The sequence below is a fragment of the Ornithorhynchus anatinus genome, chromosome 11, assembly GCF_004115215.2.
Source record: "Ornithorhynchus anatinus isolate Pmale09 chromosome 11, mOrnAna1.pri.v4, whole genome shotgun sequence".
Lineage (NCBI taxonomy): Eukaryota > Metazoa > Chordata > Mammalia > Monotremata > Ornithorhynchidae > Ornithorhynchus > Ornithorhynchus anatinus.
Genome location: NC_041738.1, coordinates 60,039,015 through 60,058,342, shown reverse-complemented (window position 1 = coordinate 60,058,342; position 19,328 = coordinate 60,039,015). Strand labels below are relative to the sequence as shown.

The 19,328-nt window shown below is 58.2% G+C and overlaps 1 protein-coding gene across 1 annotated transcript; it reads right to left on the bottom strand.

Moving 5' to 3' along the window:
• Positions 1 to 3,967: 3,967 nt before the first annotated feature.
• HROB (homologous recombination factor with OB-fold) lies at positions 3,968 to 17,524 on the bottom strand. The gene is made up of 10 exons (XM_029076114.2): positions 17,319 to 17,524; positions 14,157 to 14,207; positions 11,260 to 12,123; positions 9,405 to 9,488; positions 7,384 to 7,524; positions 7,092 to 7,200; positions 6,904 to 6,989; positions 6,104 to 6,208; positions 5,531 to 5,633; positions 3,968 to 4,415 (listed from the first exon to the last, which is right to left on the bottom strand). The coding sequence occupies exons 1-10, from the start codon at positions 17,319 to 17,321 to the stop codon at positions 4,336 to 4,338; spliced, it is 1,626 nt and encodes a 541-aa protein (XP_028931947.1). The 5' UTR covers positions 17,322 to 17,524; the 3' UTR covers positions 3,968 to 4,335.
• Between the last annotated feature and the right edge of the window lie 1,804 nt (positions 17,525 to 19,328).

The window sequence follows — 19,328 nt, the reverse complement described above, 5'->3', positions numbered from 1 at the left end:
GTCACTGAGCCCCAGAGAATAATAATGTTGGTATTTGTTAAGCGCTTATTATGTGCTGAGCACTGTTCTAAGCGCTGGGGGAGATGCAGGGTCATCAGGTGGTCCCACTTGAGGCTCACAGTTGATCCCCATTTGACAGATGAGGTCACTGAGACCCAGAGAATAATAATGTTGGTATTTGTTAAGCGCCTACTCTGTGCTGAGCACTGTTCTAATGATAATAATGTTGGAATTTGTTAAGCGCTTACTCTGTGCAGAGCACTGTTCTAATGATGATAATGTTGGTATTTGTTAAACGCTTACTATGTGCAAAGCACTGTTCTAAGCGCTAGGGGAGATGCAGGGTCATCAGGTTGTCCCACGTGAGGCTCACAGTTAATCTGCATTTTACAGATGAAGGAACTGAGGCCCAGAGAAGCCCACAATCACACAGCAAACAGGTGGCAGAGTCGGGATTGGAACCCATGACCTCTGACTCCCAAGCTCGGGGTCTTTCCACTGAGCCACGCTGCTTCACTAGTGTCCTTCATTCAATTGCATTTATTATGATGATGATAATAACGGTGGTATTTGTTAAGCGCTTACTATGGGCCAAGCACTGTTCTAAGCGCAAGTCACTTCACTTCTCTGGGCCTCAGTGACCTCATCTGTAAAATGGGGATGAAGACTGTGAGCCCCACGTGGGACAACCTGATGACCCTGTATCTACCCCAATGCTTAGAACAGTGCTTGGCCCATAGTAAGCGCTTAACAAATACCACTATTATTACAAGGTGATCAGATTGTCCCACGTGGGGCTCACAGTTTTAATCCCCATTTTACAGATGAGGGAACTGAGGCCCAGAGAAGTGAAGTGACTTGCCCAGAGTCACCCAGCTGGCAAGCGGCGGAGCCGGGATTAGAGCCCATGGCCTTTGACTCCCAAGCCCGGGCTCTTTGCACTGAGCCACGCTGCTTCTCAAGCGATTACTGTGTGCAGAGCACTGTACTAAGTGCTTGGAATGTACCATTTGGCAACAGAGACAATCCCTGCCCAACAACGGGCTCACAGTTTAAAAGAGAAGCAGCGTGGCTTAGTGGAAAGAGCCTGGGCTTGGGAGTCAGAGGTCATGAGTTCGAATCCCAGCTCTGCCACTTGTCAGCTGTGTGACTGTGGGCAAGTCACTTCCCTTCCTCTATGCCTCAGTTCCCCCATCTGTAAAATGGGGATTAACTGTGAGCCTCACGTGGGACAACCTGATTACCCTGTATCTCCCCCAGCGCTTAGAACAGTGCTCTGCACATAGTAAGCGCTTAACAAATACCAACATTATTATTAAAAGGGGAAGGCACTCCTCACCCAACTGCCTTTTTTTAGAAAAAAAAAAATGGTACTTGTTAAGCACAACGTCAGTGCTCAATAAGGGCTTACTGGGTGCGGAGTATTGTACTAAGCGCTTGGGAGAGCACAAGCAGCATGGCATAAGTGGATAGAGCCTGGGCCTAGGAGTCAGAAGGTCATGGGTTCTAATCCCTGCTCCGCTGCTTCTCTGCTCTGTGACCTTTGGCAAGTCACTTCACTTCTCTGTGCCTCAGCTACCTCATCTATAAAATGGGGATTGAAACTGGGAGCCCCACCCGGGACAGGGACTGTGTCCAACCCGATTCGCTTGTATCTACCCCAGCGCATAGTAATGATAATGGTGGCATTTGGTAAGCGCTTACTATGTGCAAAGTACCGTTCTAAGCGCTGGGGGGATACAGAGTGATCAGATTGTCCCACGTGGAGCTCACAGTTTTAATACATAGTACAGTTCCTGGCATATAGGAAGTGCTTAACAAATACCATAATAATAATAATTATAAAAATACAACAGACACATTCCCTTCCCACAACGAGTTTACAGTCTAGAGGCGGGGATTACCATCGTTATCAGGTCACCGAGCTCCCGTGCCTGCCGGTGTCTGGGCAGAGCCCCACCTTGCCAGCCCGGACGTCCCGCGGCTGCCCCTCGCGCCCCCCACTTCACCACCTCCTCTTCCCAGCTCTGACCGCCATCCCTCCCCGCGTACCCGGCCCTCCGGTTCGTCGTCGCCCCTGTGCCCACGTCCCACCCCCGTCGCCCACGCAAGCCCCCCTCTGGTCACCTCCAAGCCCCCCTCGGCCGCTTCCTCTCCCCGGCCCGGAGCCTAGCAAAGCCGCGTGAGGAATTGAGGGACAGTTGCCCCCTACAACTCCGACTTCACAGCTCCGGACGGACCACCCGAAAGCCCTAACCCTCGAACGCGAGCCCCGCTGAGCCAGATCGAGCGGGTCCCTTCTAAGATGGAGAAGCAACGTGGCTCGGTGGAAAGAGCAAGGGCCTGGGAGTCAGAGGTCGTGGCTTCTAATCCCGGCTCTGCCACTTGTCAGCTGTGTGACTTTGAGCAAGTCACTTCACTCCTCGGTGCCTCAGTTCCCTCATCTGTAAAATGGGGATTAAGCCTGTGAGCCCCGCGTGGGACAACCTGATGACCCCGTATCTACCCCAGCGCTTAGAACGGTGCTCTGCACGTAGTAAGCGCTTAACAGATACCAACACTATTACATTATTATTAGACTGGTGCCGGCTCGCCGGGGGCCAGGCCTGGCCGCAACGTGGTGGGTGGGCGGGAGTGGATGGCGGTCCGGGGTGGACCGTGCGGAGGTGACCGAACTGGTGGCGCCCCGTCTCCCCAGTCCTGCCACTCGGACCGTAGGCGGAGGATGGGGGGAACATGGAGCGAGAGAAGAGGAAGGACTCGCTGGCCCCCGCAGGGACCCAAGCGATAGGTAGGACGTCTGGCTCTTGCCAGGCCGTGCCGTCTGGAGCAGCGTCTGGTTCTCGGCAGGCCCGTCGGCCCCGGGCCGCGGCCGGCTGTCGGCAGGCTCTCCGGCTACCCCGCGGCTGGGCGTCTGCCCGGGCCCCGCGGACCTCTGTGGTCGGCCAGGGAGCGGCCGGGGCTACAACGGTGCCCTGCTCCGGGCCTTGCGGTCTTCCCCCCGCCGGGCAGCACTGGACCACACGTCCTGTCCCCTGCCCGGTCCTGCCGGCCAACACGAGGCCTACACCCAGCTGAAGAAATAACCCTGGATCCCGGGGGGAGGAAGAAACTTTGTGTGGCCACCAAGGGGCTCCCGGCTGAACAGGCTAAAGCCCAGAATCCTCCGCCCCCGGCCCCAGCCTGGGTTCTTGAACCTGGGGGCCTCCGCTCCCACCCGGCCTTGGGAGGGGGTGGGCAGCGCTGACGCGTGCTCGCGGGGGCCTCGGAGAAAGGGGGGGGCTCAACTCAGCCGATCGGACCCTGTTAATCATTTAATTACCCCACCCCCGGCCTCACCTGGCCTTCCCAAGGGGTTGGAGCAAAGCAGGGTGTGGGTTGCCAGGCCGGCCCACGGCAGCCCCCGCCCCTCCCAAACCCGGGGGGCGGCCGGGAAAGCGGAATCGATGGGTCCCCCTTCCCCGGGGAAGACCTCCTGGCCCGCCGCCCCACAGAGGGGAGGAAAGCCCGGGAAAGCTTCTGCATGCCGCACCGTGCTGGCGCTTACTACAGGTCGCCGCACTGAGTGGGCGTTGGATAAATGCACCTAGTAGCCTATGGGAGTGGGGAAAAGCACCGGGACCCGAAGGGGACGGGGGAACCGGGGCGGGGAGATCTGTCCCAAGCCATCCCCCAGGCTCTTTTTTCCCCCTCCTCCCCTTCCTCCCCAGTGCCTTCCTGGTTGCCCTCTCCTTGTGGGGCTGAGCACGAGTGGGGAGAGGAAACTTAGAGATAGTGGGGCGGGGGGCACCGGAGAGGGGGCGGAGGATAATAATGTTGGTATTTGTTAAGCGCTTACTATGTGCAGAGCACTGTTCTAAGCGCTGGGGGAGATACAGGGTCATCAGGTTGGCCCACGTGAGGCTCACAGTTAATCCCCATTTTACAGATGAGGGAACTGATGACAAACACTAGTGTAGCCGAGGGATTCGGGGAACAGGGGGCTTCTTTATTCAGATTCAGCAGGTCGGATCCCGTCCTTTGGGGGTCACCAGTCAGCCCCAACGGGGCAGGGGCTTGGGCAGGGGGTTCCAGGGGATACTGCGCCTAAGCTCCCCCGCCCCTCGGGCCTGCGCCTCGCCAGCGTCTGCCAGTCCGTCGGCCAGCAGGAGGAGGGAGCGGGGTGGGCAGGAGGGCCCAGTCCAGCCGGCGGCTTCTACCCCCTCGCAGGGCCACCCGCGGGGCCCGCCCGGGTCCCCCCAAGGGCCCGCCGGCCAGTGCGGCCCGGGCCGCGCCCTCCGTCAAACCCTGGGCGGCTCATCTTCGCACAGCCGGCTTCCGGGGCCGCACGGGTCGTCAGGTGCCTGCTTCGCTAGGGGCTTCGGCGGCAGAAAAGAAGTCATCGGGCAACGCCTCCAGCAGCCCGTCCAGCTCATCTGTGCCGGGGAGGAGGGAGGAGGGAGGGGAAGTCGGCGTCTCGGCCCGCCAGAGCAGCTCCCGACTCCAGCGGGTTCTGCCCGTGACCCCACCGGCCCCTCTTCCCTGCAGCGAACCAGAGGGAGGAGAGACCCCCTCTCTGGGCCTAAGTCCACCCTATCCCCAAACCCTATAATAATAATAATAATAATAAATTAGTATTTGTTAAGCGCTTACTATGTGCCAAGCACTGTTCTCAGTGCTGACGTAGATACAGGGTAATCAGGTCTTACTCCCCATTTTACAGTTGAGGGAACTGAGGCCCAGAGAAGTGAAGCGGCTTGCCCAAGGTCGCACAGCAGACAAGTGGCGGAGCTGGGATTAGAACCCACGTCCTCTGCCTCTCAAGCCAACGCTCTTTCCACTGAGCCACGCTGCTTTTCTTGTGGTAATAATAATGATAATTTTGGTACTTGTATGTGCTCTGTGCACTATTCTAAGAACTAGGGTAGAAAGAAGCAGCGTGGCTCAGTGGAAAGAGCCCGGGCTTGGGAGTCCGGGGTCATGCCTTCGAATCCCGGCTCTGCCACTTGTCGGCCTTGTGACCGTGGACGAGTCACTTCACTTCTCGGTGCCTCAGTTACCTCATCTGGAAAATGGAGATGAAGACCGTGAGCCCCGCGTGGGACAACCTGATAACCCTGTATCGACCCCAGTGCTCCGAACAGTGCTTGGCACATAGTATGCGCTTAACAAATATCATGATTATTACTGTTATTTTCCAGATGAGGGAACTGGGGCCCAGAGGGGTGAAGTGACTCGCTCGAAGTCACAGAGCGGGCTCGTGGCAGAGCCGGGCTTAGAACTCGGATCTTTCTGACTCCCGGGCCCGGGCTCTATCCTCTAAGCCACGCTGCCTTTAAGAGGCGAAGGAAAGCTGGAGCTCCACTGATTTACGGCACGAATTGGTCCCCAGCCCAGCCCATCCCCCCGCTGCCCGGGCAGGGCCACAGAGGGATCGGCTCCAGCTTTGATCCCGAAGGGAAGCAGGAAGGAAACTCCCTGCTCAGGCCCAAGGTGGCAAGGCCTGGAAGTGCGGGGCCGGGGAGGAAGGAGAGAGGCATCGCCAACCTACCCGGTTCAGGGAGGTTCTGTGGGGGCCACGGCCCGGTCCTTGGGGGGTCCGGCCCCAGTCGTTCAATCGGCTCGCCGGACCAGGGGCTCCGCCGGGGAAAGAGCTGGTCCCGGCGGGGAGGGCAGGTCAGACGCAGACCGTCGTCCGCATCTGCCCGTTTTCTCCTCACGACATCTTTCCGGTCCAACCCTTCCTCTCCAACCTAATGGCCACCCCGCCGGGCCCAGCTCTTGTCCTATCCCACAGCTTGACTACTGCATCGGCTTCTTGGCTGCCCTCCCCGCCTCCCGTCTCTCCCCTCTCCAGTCCGCGCCGCAAGAGTGGGCATGGGCCACCCGGCTCCGAAAAAGGCCTCGGGGAGCTCGGAACGAAGCCTGTCCGGCGGGCGGGGACCGTAGCAATCGGAAGGGGGAAGGGGGCAAGGTGCCGGTGTTGGGACCAGGGAGCCCCAAGCTGGTGCCAGCCTGGTCCAAGCCCGGGGGGCCTGGGAAGGGAGAGAGGAAGGCTGGCTCAGGGCTGGGGGCTGGGTAGGGGGAGGACTGACCCAGGATGGCGGCGGGGCAGGGGGCTTACCCGGGGGAGGGGCCCAGCCCCAGGCTCCAGGCTGAAGATCCGGACCAGGTTGCTGGGGGTCACATTGAGGTAGTGATTGCGGTGGGAGGGGGAGAACACGCCAATCTAGGCGGGGCAGAACGCAGCTCACTCAAGACCGGGCCGGACCCTCCCAGCCTCCTGGGCGGTGATGGGCCGGGGGGGGGGGTCCAGCCGGGTCGAGCCCTGGACCCCGCCCTCCCCCCGGCCGAGGACCGGGACTGTGGGAGGCAGCCGGTCGGCCCGAGAGGAAGGCGGAGGCGGGGCCCGCTGCCGTCTGCCCGCCGCCATCCGCCCTCGCTCTGCCGTCCACCTGCCCACCGCTGTCTGCCCTCCCTCCCTCCGCTGTCCGCCTCCTCGCTGCCGTCCTCCCACCCGCCCTCCGTCCGCCTTCCCTCCGCCGCCGTCCACTCTCCCTCCTCCATCCTCCCACCAACCGCCCGTCCTCCACCCCGCTACCCGCCCATCGTCACTTAATAAATAGTAATAATTACGGTATTTGTTAAGCGCTATGTGCCAAGCACCGTTCCAAGCCCCGGGGTAGATACAAGTTCATCAGGTTGGACGGTCCCTGTCCCACACGGGGCTCACACTCTCTCGATCCCCATTTTAGCGAAGAGAGAACCGAGGCCCAGAGAAGCGGAGCGTCCTGCCCAAGGTCACGCGGAAGACAGGTGGCGGAGCCGGGACGAGGACCCCGGTCGTTCCGACTCCCGGGCCCGGGCTCTATCCGCCCAGCCCCGTCCGTCCGCCCGCCCCGCCGCCGTCCCCCGGCTCCTGACCTGCCTGAGCAGCAGCACGGCTCCGGCCTTGAGCTGGGTGTCCCGCTCCTCCAGCAGCAGCCGATGCACGGTCCCCTGCATCTCCCCTGCGCACAGCGGCCCCGTGGGTCCCTCCCGCCCCGCCTCGGGTGCCGCCTCCCCCCTTCCGCCTCCCTCCCGCCCCCCGCCTCCCACGGGCGCCGCCTCACCCGTGGGGTCCCCGAACACGGCCCCGGCGTCTCCGCTGCAGCGGGTCAGGGACTTGATCATCACGGCCATCCTGGGCACCTTGTTCCCGGGAAGCTGCTTCAGGGCCGCCTAGAGAGGGGCGCGGAGGTCGGCCGGCGCCCGCCCGGCCCCCGGGATGCCCCCGCCAGCCCCCCGCTGGGGTCTGCCGGGCGGCCGGGAGCAGGGTCTGGCCTCAGAGAGAGATCGGGCGTCACCCTGACCCGATGGGGGGGTCCCGCCCATCGCTCACCAGCCACCGCCCGCCCGCTCTACCTTGCGCAGGACCATGACGATGCTGAAGGCCCGAAGGAAGCAGGACGGGTCTCTCTCGTCCAGTCCCAGCTCGGCTTTCATGGTCTGCCAGGGGCCGTGCCCAAAATCCTCTCCCGGGACACTCTGGGAAGCGGGGATGTCCTAGAGCCCCGGAGAGGGGAGGCCGCCTGGCGTCAGGGAGGGGGGGTCGCTCCCGCCTGGACCCCGCCGGTGGTGGTCTGGGAGGGGTGTGTGTCTATATATATCTGGAGAGGCAGTATGGAGAAGTGGATAGAGCGGCAGCCTGGGAGTCGGGAGATCACGGGTTCTAATCCCGGCTCTCTGTGTGACCGTGGGCTAGGCACTTGACTTCTACCCTAGTGCTTGTCGCTGGTTGACTGGCCACCGATTGGCCCGATTCCCCGCTGGACCGTAAACTCCCTAAGGACAAGGGTCACGTCCACTAACTCGTGGAATAATAATAATGTTGGTATTTGTTAAGCGCTTACTATGTGCAGAGCGCTGTTCTAAGCGCTGGGAGAGATACAGGGTCCTCAGGTTGTCCCTCGTGAGGCGCACAGTCTTCATCCCCATTTTACAGAGGAGGTGGCTGAGGCACAGAGAAGTGAAGTGACTTGCCCACAGTCACACAGCTGCAGAGCCAGGTTTCGAATCCACGGCCTCTGACCTCCGAGGCCGGGATCTTTCCACCGAGCCACGCTGCTTCCCGTGTAGTGTCTAGGGCGCTCAGTCGACACGGCTGCTGTTTCGGGGGTCTCAGGCGTTTGGGGTGGTGGGGGCTGGGGGAAGGGAGGCCCCGCTCCGACGCCCACGGGGTCCCCGCGGGCAGGACGTCGTCCCATTCCTCCGGACGGCCTCGGCACCACCCGTGGAGCCAGGATCCTGGCCCGGCTAGGCCCGGCCTCTGCCCACGACTGACCCCGTTTGAGCGGCCGCCGGGCCGACTCCCGGCGGCCCCGGGGGCGGACCGGAAGGAGCCCGGCCCAAACCGGCCCCTTGCTCGGACGCCAGGGCAGAACGGGCAAAGGGCGGCTGTCTGCTCCTCTCCCGCTCGGGCAGGGTGATCATAATAAGCAGCGGGAAGCAGCGTGGCTCAGTGGAAAGAGCCTGGGCTTCGGAGTCAGAGGCCATGAGTTCGACGCCCGGCTCTGCCACTTGTCAGCTGGGTGACTGTGGGCGAGTCACTTCACTTCTCTGGGCCTCAGTGACCTCACCTGTAAAATGGGGATGAACTGTGAGCCTCACTTGGGACGACCCGATGACCCCGTATCTACCCCAGCGCTTAGAACAGTGCTCTGCACATAGTAAGCGCTTAACAAATACCATTACTATTATTATTATTAATTGTGTTATTTCTTAAGTGTGCCGAGCCCTGCTCTAAGCACTGGGGTAGATACAGGATAATCAGGTCGGACATATTCCCCTTCCCACAAGGGGCTCGCGGAAGCAGCGAGGCTCAGCGGAAAGAGCCCGGGCTTGGGAGTCCGAGGTCATGGCTTCGAATCCCGGCTCTGCCACTTGTCAGCTGTTTGACCGTGGGCAGGTCACTTCACTTCTCTGGGCCTCAGTTACCTCCTCTGGAAAATGGGGATTAAGACTGTGAGCCTCATGTGGGACAACCTGATCCTGTATCCCCTCCAGCGCTTAGAACAGTGCTCTGCACATAGTAAGCACTTAACAAATACTAACATTGTTATTATTATTATTAAATCCCCATTTTACAGATGAAGTAACCGAGGCCCAGAGAAGTGAAGTGACTCGCCCAAGGTCACGCAGCAGGCAAGTGGCGGGGCCGGGAATAGAACCCAGGTCCTCGACTTCCAGGCCTGTGTTCTGTCCCCGCTAGGCCACGTTGCTTCTCATAGGGTAGGAGCCCGGAGCAAATTTTGGGGAGAGGGTCTGCCCCGGAGGCTCGTTGAGGATCAGAGACGGGGGTTATTGGCTGAGCTCCCCCGGGGACGCGCTGGCCCCGACCCCGGGGGGCTGATCTCAGGGTCGTAGGGGCGGGCGGGACTTTTTACCTCAGTCCTCAGCTTGGCCAGAGCCCCGTGGGCCGGGAGGTGGGGGCTCTGCACCGCAATCTCTTCCAGGTTTCTCCCGGCGCGCTGCGGGAGACAGAGGCAGAGAGAGAGAGCCAAGCATTCATTCATTCATTCATTCATTCAATAGTAATTATTGAGCGCTTACTATGTGCAGAGCACTGTACTAAGTGCTTGGAATGGACAGTTCGGCAACAGAGAGAGACGATCCCTGCCCATTGACGAGCTTACAGTCTCCAGTCTAGCAGTCTAGTCCATCTAAGCAGATGCAGCAGCTGCCGCATAATAATAATAATAATATTTGTCGTATTTGTTAAGTATTTACTATATGCCCGGCACTGTACTAAATGCTGGGGTGGAAACAAATTGGGTCGGACACGGTCCCTGTCCCACGTGACTTTCCCTCATCTCCCACTCCCTCTGTATCACCCTGACTTGCTCCCTTCGCTCTTCCCCTCGCCCAGCCTCACGGCACTTTGTCTATATCTGTGATATTGCTATATTGTACTCTCCCAAGCACTTAATACAGTGCTTTGCGTAGAGTGAGCGCTCGATAAGTACGACTGTAATTTTATTTATCTGAATTGATGTCTGTCTCCCTCCCTCTAGACTGTGAGTTCTTTGTGTGGGCAGGGAATGTCACTCTTTATCATTGCATTGTATTTTCCCAAGTGGTCAGTACGGCGCTCTTAATAAACATGCACTTGATCAATATGAATGGATGGGGCTCACATTCTCAATCCCCATTTTACAGATGAGGTAATGGAGGCCCGGAGAAGTGGAGCGACTTGCCCGGGGTCACCCGGCAGACGAGCGGCGGAGCCGGGATTGGAACCCAGGTCCTTCTGACTCTACCCACCAGGTCACGCTTGCTTACAGGTTCGGCGTCTCGCCTGGGGGACATATTGTGTTCAGGAAGCCGTCGGGGCAGCAAACGCTCCCCTTTTGGGTCCCTCTTCCGGCCCGCAAACAAAAATGGGGGTCGTCACGGGTACCAATCCGGGATCCCGAGAAACCCAGAGCTAGCCTGGGGCAGGGGGAGCACGCCAGCCGGGACCCCGGGAAATCCTGAGCTCCCTGGCCTGGTCAACCTCGGTGATCCCCCCGATCCCCACCTCCAGCAGCTCTCAGGAGCCGCCGGGAGAAGGAGGGAACGAGGAGGTTGCCCCGCTCAAGCCCCTCCCCGGGTCCTGGGCCACTCGGGGTGGTCTTCCCATCACCAGGCCCCTGCTGACCCCTAGAATGGGGGCTGGTGAAGCAGCGTGACGCTGTGGATAGGGCACGGGCCTGGGAGTCGGAAGGTCACGGGTTCTAATCCCGGCTCTGCCGCTTGTCTGCTGCGGGACCCTGAACAAGTCGCTTCGCTTAATAATAATAATGTCGGTATCTGTTAAGCGCTTACTCTGTGCACAGCACTGTTCTAGGCGCTGGGGGAGATACAGGGTCATCAGGTTGTCCCACGTGAGGCTCACAGTTAATCCCCATTTTACAGGTGAGGTCACAAGTTACTTCTCTGTGCTTCAGTGGCCTCATCTGTAAAATGGCGATCGAGACTGCGAGCCCCACGTGGGACAGGGACTGTGTCCAACCTGATTATCTTGGCTCTACCCCAGCAGCTTAGAACAATGCTTGGCACACAGTAAGCACTTAAATACCATTTACTTGCATTTACGATTTGTCTGTAGCCACCCCAGCGCTTTGTACAGTGCCCGGCACACTGTAAGAGTTTAATGCCATAATTATTATCGATTACGATGACTGTTATTAGCCGCCAACTCAGGGAGCAACTCAGACCCCCCTGCCTCGAGGGGGTCCACAAATCCCCGGCCCCACTCACCTGCTGAGGGAGGAGCCCGGCAGGGCCGGGGAAGCGGCGGGGCGGCGGCGGGGCCCGGGCCGGGGAGTGGGCCGGCCCCCGGTTGGCAGCGGTGACCAGCTGGACCAGGTGGGTGGTGACCACCGGGGACTGCAGGGCCCCGGGGGCGGCCGGCGGGCGACGGGGGCCACACGGGGGGCCGGCGGGAGATGCCGAAGGGGCGGGATGAGAGGTCGACGCGGCAGGTTGCCCCGAGAGGGCCCGGCGCGGAGTGGAGCTGGCGGTGCCCGGGCCCCGCGGTCTGGCCCAGGACCCCTCCCGGGGGCTCAGAGATGGAGGCGCCTGCCCGGGAGCCGCCCGGAAGGGCCGGGCCCCGCGTCCGCTCAGCTGGGGGGCGGGAGGGCCCCCCGGCCCCCCGAAGGCCCGGCCGCCGGGGGGAGGGGTCCGGCCCAGGCCGCAGGCTCCCGCTGGCTCCGCCGTCCGAGCCTTTTTGGGGCTCGATGAGGGCTCCTCGTCTCGGGGCGGGGCCCTCCCCCGCCCTCCGGTCAGCCCGACGCCAGGGTCCCCGCGATGGTCGGTCCCGGGGGACGGGGCCTCCGGGCGCCGGCCCGCGAAGGCGAAACGGGGAGAGGGGGCCGCCGAGATGCGAGCCCCGGGACCGCCCGGCCCGGCGGAGGGGAGAGGCCTCAGGGCGGCCGGCTTCCCGGCGGGCCGATCCTGGCCGGGCCCGGACGGGCCGGGGGCCGAGGCCGGGGGGCTCCGCGTCCGGGGGGCGGCCCGCCCGGGGCCGCTCGGTCCATCGGGAGCCGCCCGCGGGAGTCCCGCCTTCCCGGAGAGGGAGCCGGACAGCTGGCTTTCTGCATCCTCCACCGCCAGCAGGAAATCCTGCAAGACAGCACCCCGAAAGTCGTGGTCGTGCCCGGCTCCGGGGCTCTCACGCTCCAGCTCCAGCCCACCTCCTCTGGGAAGGATGAATAACTACTGTTTAAACCCTCGCTTTGTGCCGAGTGGTGAGAATTCTCATATTTTCTCTCTCATTCATTCCTATTCTCTCTCACACCAAACACACACCTCAGGTCAGGCACAGTTCCTGCCCCACATGGGGCTTCCAGTCTAACAGAAGTGGGAGAACAGGGATCTCTTCCCACATTTGACAGCTGAATAATAATAAATGCGTATCTGTTAAGCACTTACTACGTGCCAGGCACTGGCCTAAGCACTGGGGTGGATACAAGCTAATTGGGTTGGACACAGTCTCAGCCCAACGTGGGGCTCACGGTTTAACAGGGTTGGGAGAACGGTTATCTCTTCCCCCGCTTGACGGCTGTATTTTTTACTGTATTTGTTAGGTGGTCACTATGTGCCAGGCGCTGTACTAAGCGCCGAGGTGGATAGGAGCTATTTGGGTTGCACACAGCCCCCGTCCCAGCTGGGGCTTCCGGTCTCAATCCCCCTGTACGGATGAGGCAACTGAGGCACAGAGAAGTCAAATGACTTGCTCCAGGTCACACAGCAGACAAGTGGTGGAGCGGGAATTAGAACCCACGACCTTCTGCCAGGCCTATGCTCTAGCCACTGCGCCGGGCTGCTTCCCACACAGCTCTCCTGACTTCGAGGCCTGTGTTCTTCCCACTAGGCCAGGTGAATTTATTCCATCCATTCTTCCTTCGGTTGGCGTCCCCCACGGCCCTCCCCTCTCTCATCTGTGAAATTAAATAATAATCACGATAAAGGTGTTTTTAAGTGCTTACTATGCGCCAAGCACTGGGGAAGATGCAGGATAACTGCATCTCTACAAGACACAGATTGACCACGGGTCTTCCCGTTTCAACTCTGATCGGAGGTTCTCTGAGGGCGTTGACGTTTGTACCTGCAATTTGCTTATTTATATTAATGTCTGCCTCCCCGCCTCCAGACTGTAAGCTCCCTGTGGGCAGGGAATAGCGTGGCTCAGTGGAAAGAGCCCGGGCTTAGGCGTCAGAGGTCGTGGGTTCTAATCCCGGCTCCGCCGCCTGTCAGCTGGGTGACTTTGGGCAAGTCACTTCACGTCTCTCAGTTCCCTCATCTGTAAAACGGGGATGAAGACTGTGAGCCCCACGTGGGACAACCTGATGACCCCGAATCTCCCCCAGCGCTTACAACAGTGCTCGGCACATAGTAAGCGCTTAGCAAACACCAATACTATTATTGGAGTCAGAGGTCATGGGTTCTAATCCCGGCTCGGCCGCTAGTCAGCTGTGTGACCTTGGGCAAGTCACTTAACTTCTCCGTGCCTCAGTTACCTCATCTGTCAAATGGGGATTAAAAAAAAACTGTGAGCCCTACGTGGGACAACCTGATCACCTGGTATCCCCCAGCGCTTAGAACAGTGCTTTGCACATAGTAAGCGCTTAACAAATACCAAAATTGAGAAGCAGCGTGGCTCAGGGGAAAGACCACGGGCTTTGGAGTCACAGGTCATGGGTTCGAATCCCGGCTCGGCCCCTTGTCAGCTGTAGGGACTTTGGGCAAGTCACTTCACTTCTCGGTGCCTCAGTTACCTCATCTGTAAAATGGGGATGAAGACTGTGAGCCCCACGTGGGACAACCTGATTCCCCTGTGTCTACCCCAGCGCTCAGAACAGTGCTCGGCACCTAGTAAGCGCTTAACACATACCGACGTTATTATTATTATTACGAATCAAGCAATGGGTACGCCTCCCCCAAGCAAGGCGTTTTATAAATCGCTTCCCGATCTTCCTGATGCGGATTTGCGAGGCATCGGAAGCAGGGCTTCGTTCCCTCCCTTTTCACACTTCCCAGATCCATCGACTGACCTAGGGTTATTGGTCTGGGTAGAATCTAGGCCTCACTGTTTGCCCCCAAAGCTCCCGGCCTCCCCTCCCTCCCCCACCCACGGATGCCTAACACTTCCTCACCTCATCTTCAAACTCCTCTTCCACGGCAAACAGCTTCTGCAAACTGCAAGTCTGGAAATGAAGCAAAGAGGTTACAATTTACAAGTACAATCTGTCCTTCTCGGCTCTCTTCCCACTTCTAATGACGTCCTCCCTAGCACGTGTATCTCTCGCTAACCCCCCCACCCCTCTCATCCCCAGCGTTAGCCTTAATATTATTATTATTATTATTAAGTCATTCTTCTCCCTGAGCCTGTGGGTCCCTGGGCATTTGGAGTCCCTTTAGAGAAACATACATGAATCCATTTATTCAGTCATATCTACCAAGCGCTTACTGTGCGCGGAGCCGTGCGCTTGGGAGAGAGTACAGTACTTGCAAGGAGCCTGTGACAGTCCCGGCGGCCTGCGTCTCGATTCCCCGGTCCAACCCCAGAAACAGGATGGATCGTCTCACAGTTCAACTGATCGGATTTATCGAGCACTGTACTGAGCGCTTGGGAGAGTAGAATACAACAGAGTCGGTAGACATGATTCCTCATAAGGGGCTTACAGTCGGTCAGTCCATTGTTCATTCATTCAACTTGATTGAGCACTTACGGTGTGCAGAGTCACGTTGGTATTTGGTGTTTGTTAATAATAATAATGTTGGTATTTGTTAAGCGCTTACTATGTGCCGAGCACTGTTCTAAGCGCTGGGATAGATACAGGGTCATCAGGTTGTCCCTCGTGAGGCTCACAGTCTTCATCCCCATTTTACAGACGAGGAACTGAGGCCCAGAGAAGTGAAGTGACTTGCCCACAGTCACACAGCTGACAAGCGGCAGAGCCGGGATTCGAACCCGTGACCTCTGACTCCCAAGCCCGGGCTCTTTCCACTGAGCCACGCTGCTTCTCTGTGGGCAGAGCACTGTATTGAGCGCTTGGGAGAATAGAATATAACAGAGTTGGTAGACACGATCATTTATTGCCATTGTTCTTGTCTGTCCGTCTCCCCCGATTAGACCGTAAGCCCGTCAAAGGGCAGGGACTGTCTCTATCTGTTACCGATTTGTCCATTCCAAGCGCTTAGTACAGTGCTCTGCACATAGTAAGCGCTCAATAGATACTATTGAATGAATGAATGAATGTACTCTCCCAAGCGCTTAGTAAGCGCTCAATAAATACTATTGAATCAATGAATGAACGTGATCCCCTTGAGGGGCTTACTGTCAGTCAGTCCATTGTTCATTCATTTAACTGTATTGAGCACTTACTATGTACAGACTACTGTACTAAGCGCTGGGGAGAGTACGTCATAACAATAAACAGACCCGTCTCCTGTCCACAACAAGCTTACAGTCTAGACGGGGGAGACGGACATTAATATAAATGAAGAAATGAAAGATGTGGACATAAGTGGAGAAGCAGCGTGGCTCAGTGGAAAGAGCCCGGGCTTTGGAGTCAGGGCTCATGAGTTCGAATCCCGGCTCTGCCACTTGTCGGCTGTGTGACTGTGGGCAAGTCACTTCACTTCTCTGGGCCTCAGTTCCCTCATCTGTAAAATGGGGATGAAGACGGTGAGCCCCACGTGGGACAACCTGATTCCCCTATGTCTACCCCAGCGCTCAGAACAGTGCTCGGCACATAGTAAGCGCTTAACAAATACCAACATTATTATAAGTGTGGTGGAACTGGGGCGGGGGATGAATAATGAAGAGAAGCAGAGAGAGGCTTGGAGGCAGGAGGAGATACGAGCCCGAAGGGAGGAGGGGAGGACGGGGGCAGAGATGTAGATCTGCGTGTCATCTGCGTAGAGGTGACAGTTGAAGCCGTGAGATCGAATGAGTTCGCCGAGGGAGGGAGTGTAGATGGAGAACAGAAGAGGGCCGAGAACTGACCCTTGAGGAACCCCGACAGAGGATGGGAGGGAGAGGAGGAGCCCGCGAAGGAGACTTCACTTCTCGGTGCCTCAGTGACCTCCTCTGTCAAATGGGGATGAAGACTGTGCGCCTCATGGGGGACCACCTGATGACCCTGGATCTCCCCCAGCGCTTACAACAGTGCTCTGCACATAGGGAGCACTTAAATACCAACATTATTATGAGAAGCAGCGTGGCTCAGTGGAAAGAGCGTGGGCTTAGGAGTCAGAGGTCGTGGGTTCTCATCCCGGCTCCGCCGTTTGCCAGCTGTGGGACTTTGGGCCAGTCACTTCACTGGGCCTCAGTGACCTCATCTGGAAAATGGGGATGAAGACTGTGAGCCCCATGTGGGACAACCTGATTACGTCGTATCCTCCCAGCGCTTAGAACAGCGCTCTGCACATAGTAAGCACTTAACAAATACCAACATTATTATGAGAAGCAGCGAGGCTCAGTGGAAAGCGCACACGCTTAGGAGTCGTGGGTTCTAATCCTGGCTCCGCCGCTTGCCAGCTGTGTGACTTTGGGCAAGTCGCTTCACTGGGCCTCAGTGACCTCATCTGGAAAATGGGGATGAAGACTGGGCGCCTCACGTGGGACAACCTGATGACCCTGGATCTATCCCAGCACTTAGAACGGCGCTCGGCACATAGTAAGCGCTTCACAAATCCCAACATTATTATTATTTCCTGGGCCTCAGTTCCCTCATCTGTAAAATGGGGATGAAGACTGTGAGCCTCATGTGGGACAACCTGATTCCCCTGTATCTTCCCCAGCGCTTAGAACGGTGCTCGGCACATAGTAAGCGCTTCACAAATCCCAACATTATGATTATTAGAACAGCGCTCGGCACTTAGTAAGCGCTTCACAAATCCCAACATTATGATTATTAGAACAGCGCTCGGCACTTAGTAAGCGCTTCACAAATCCCAACATTATGATTATTAGAACAGCGCTGGGCACATAGTAAGCGCTTCACAAATCCCGACATTATTATCACTATTATCAAGTGGAGGAGGCAGGATGCGAACCCAGGGCCTGGGGCTCCCACTGGGGAAGGGGTCACCCGGACCTGCCTGGGGGGGGGGGGCCAGGCCTGGGGGGCCATGGAGCCCCCCCATGGAGGAGTTGGAGTTACCATGGCGACGGGGGCTTCCTAAGGCAAGGGGGTGGGGCGGGAGGCGCGAAGCCAGCCTCGTCGCACCGGAAGGGCGGCGCCCGCGCCAGGCGTTACCATGGCAACACGCGGGGCTCCGGGCACGAGGTGGAGGGGGGAGGGCGTTACCATAGCGACGGCAGCCGGCGGGCTCCCTCGTCCGCCATAAGCGCCGGCCCCGGCCCGGGGAGCCGCCGGGAGGGGCCGGAGGAGGCGGGCCCGGGGTCCGAGGCCCGGGGGAGGCCGACGGATTGAGGCCGGGGGCCCCTGCGGTCCGGCGGCGGGGCCCGAGGCCCCAGGCCCGATTCGAAGTGGCCGCCGTTCAGGCTCGGAACCTCCCCCTTAAAGGGTAGGCCTTTATTTCCGGAGGACAGATACTAGCCCCCTCCACTCCTTAAAGGGGAGGCGCCGGCCGAGCCGTTGGGCTCCCTGCCGCCCCCCGGCGGCCGTCCCGGGCAGGGCCGGCACACCGGAAGGAAGGGCAGGCCGTCGGTCAGGCAGGCCATCAATCGTATTGATTGAGCGCTTATAATAATAATGGCGTTTGTTCGTAATCATAACAATGTTAGTATTTGTTAAGCGCTTACGACGTGCAGAGCACTGTTCTAAGTGCTGGGGGAGATCCAGGGTCATCAGGTTGTCCCACGTGAGGCTCCCAGTCTTCATCCCCATTTTCCAGATGAGGTCACTGAGGCCCAGAGAAGTGAAGTGACTCGCCCAAAGTCACCCAGCTGACAAGGGGCAGAGTGGGGATCCGAACCCATGACCTCTGACTCCTAAACCCTGGCTCTTTCCACCAGGCCAGAGGCAGGAGGTGGGCCAGGGGTCGGCGGCGAGATAGATGTGAGCCCGTTGTCTCTATCTGTGGCCGAATTGTACTTTCCAAGCGCTTAGTACAGTGCTGTGCACGCAGGAAGCGTTCAATAAGTACCATTGAATGAATGATAGATGAGATGGAGGCACAAGGAGAAGGTTGGCATTAGAGGAGCGAAGTGTGCGGACTGAGTTGCAGTAGGAGGGTAGTGAGGTGAGAAGGGAACCGAGTGATTTAATGTCGATGGAGAGAATAATAATAATGTTGGTATTTGTAAAGCGCTTACTATGTGCCGAGCACTGTTCTAAGCGCTGAGGGAGACACAGGGTCATCAGGTTGCCTCACGTGAGGCTCACAGGTAATCCCCATTTTACAGATGAGGGAACTGAGGCATGGAGAAGTGAAGTGACTTGCCCACAGTCACACAGCTGACGAGTGGCAGAGCCGGGATTCGAGAAGTTTCTGTTGGATGTGGAGGCGGATGGGCAACGACGGGAGGTTCTTGAGGAGTGGGGAAACACATCCAATAGTCGAATAGCTGTATTAGTCCCATACATCAAATGGTATTTGTTAAGCGCTTACTACGTGCAGAGCACTGTTCTAAGCGCTGGGGTAGACACAAGGGAATCAGGTTGTCCCACGTGGGGCTCACAGTCTTCATCCCCATTTTACAGATGAAGTAACTGAGGCCCAGAGAAGTGAAGTGACCTGCCCACAGTCACACAGCTGACAAGTGGCGGAGCTGGGATTCGAACCCATGACCTCTGACTCCAAAGCCCGGGCTCTTTCCCCTGAGCCACGCTGCTTCTCTAATTCTCTCATCAAATTCTACAGTATAGTCAGTAGACGTGATCCCTGCCTTGAGAAGCAGCGTGGCCTAGCGGATGGAGCCCGGGCCTGGGAGTCAGAGGACCTGGGTTCTAATCGCGCCTCTGCCACTCATCTGCCGTGTGACCCTGGGTGAGTTATTTAACTTCTCTGTGCCCTCAGTTACCTCATCTGTGAAATGAGGATTAAGATGGCGAGCCTCAGGTGGGACGTGGACTGTGTCCCTCCTGATTAGTTTGTACCTTCCCCAGCGCCTGGCACATAGCAGAGCGGTTAACGAATACAATAGCACAGTGCTTGGCACATAGTAAGCGGTAATACCCATAAAAGAATAAAAAGCTTACAATTTAGGCCGCGAAGCGAAGCAGTTAACGAATACCATAGCACAGTGCCTGGCACATAGTAAGCGGTTAACAAATACCAATAAAAGCTTACAATTTCGCAGGAGAGGTAGATATTAAAATCTATTTGGATAGAAGGGAGTCACAGAGTAGATA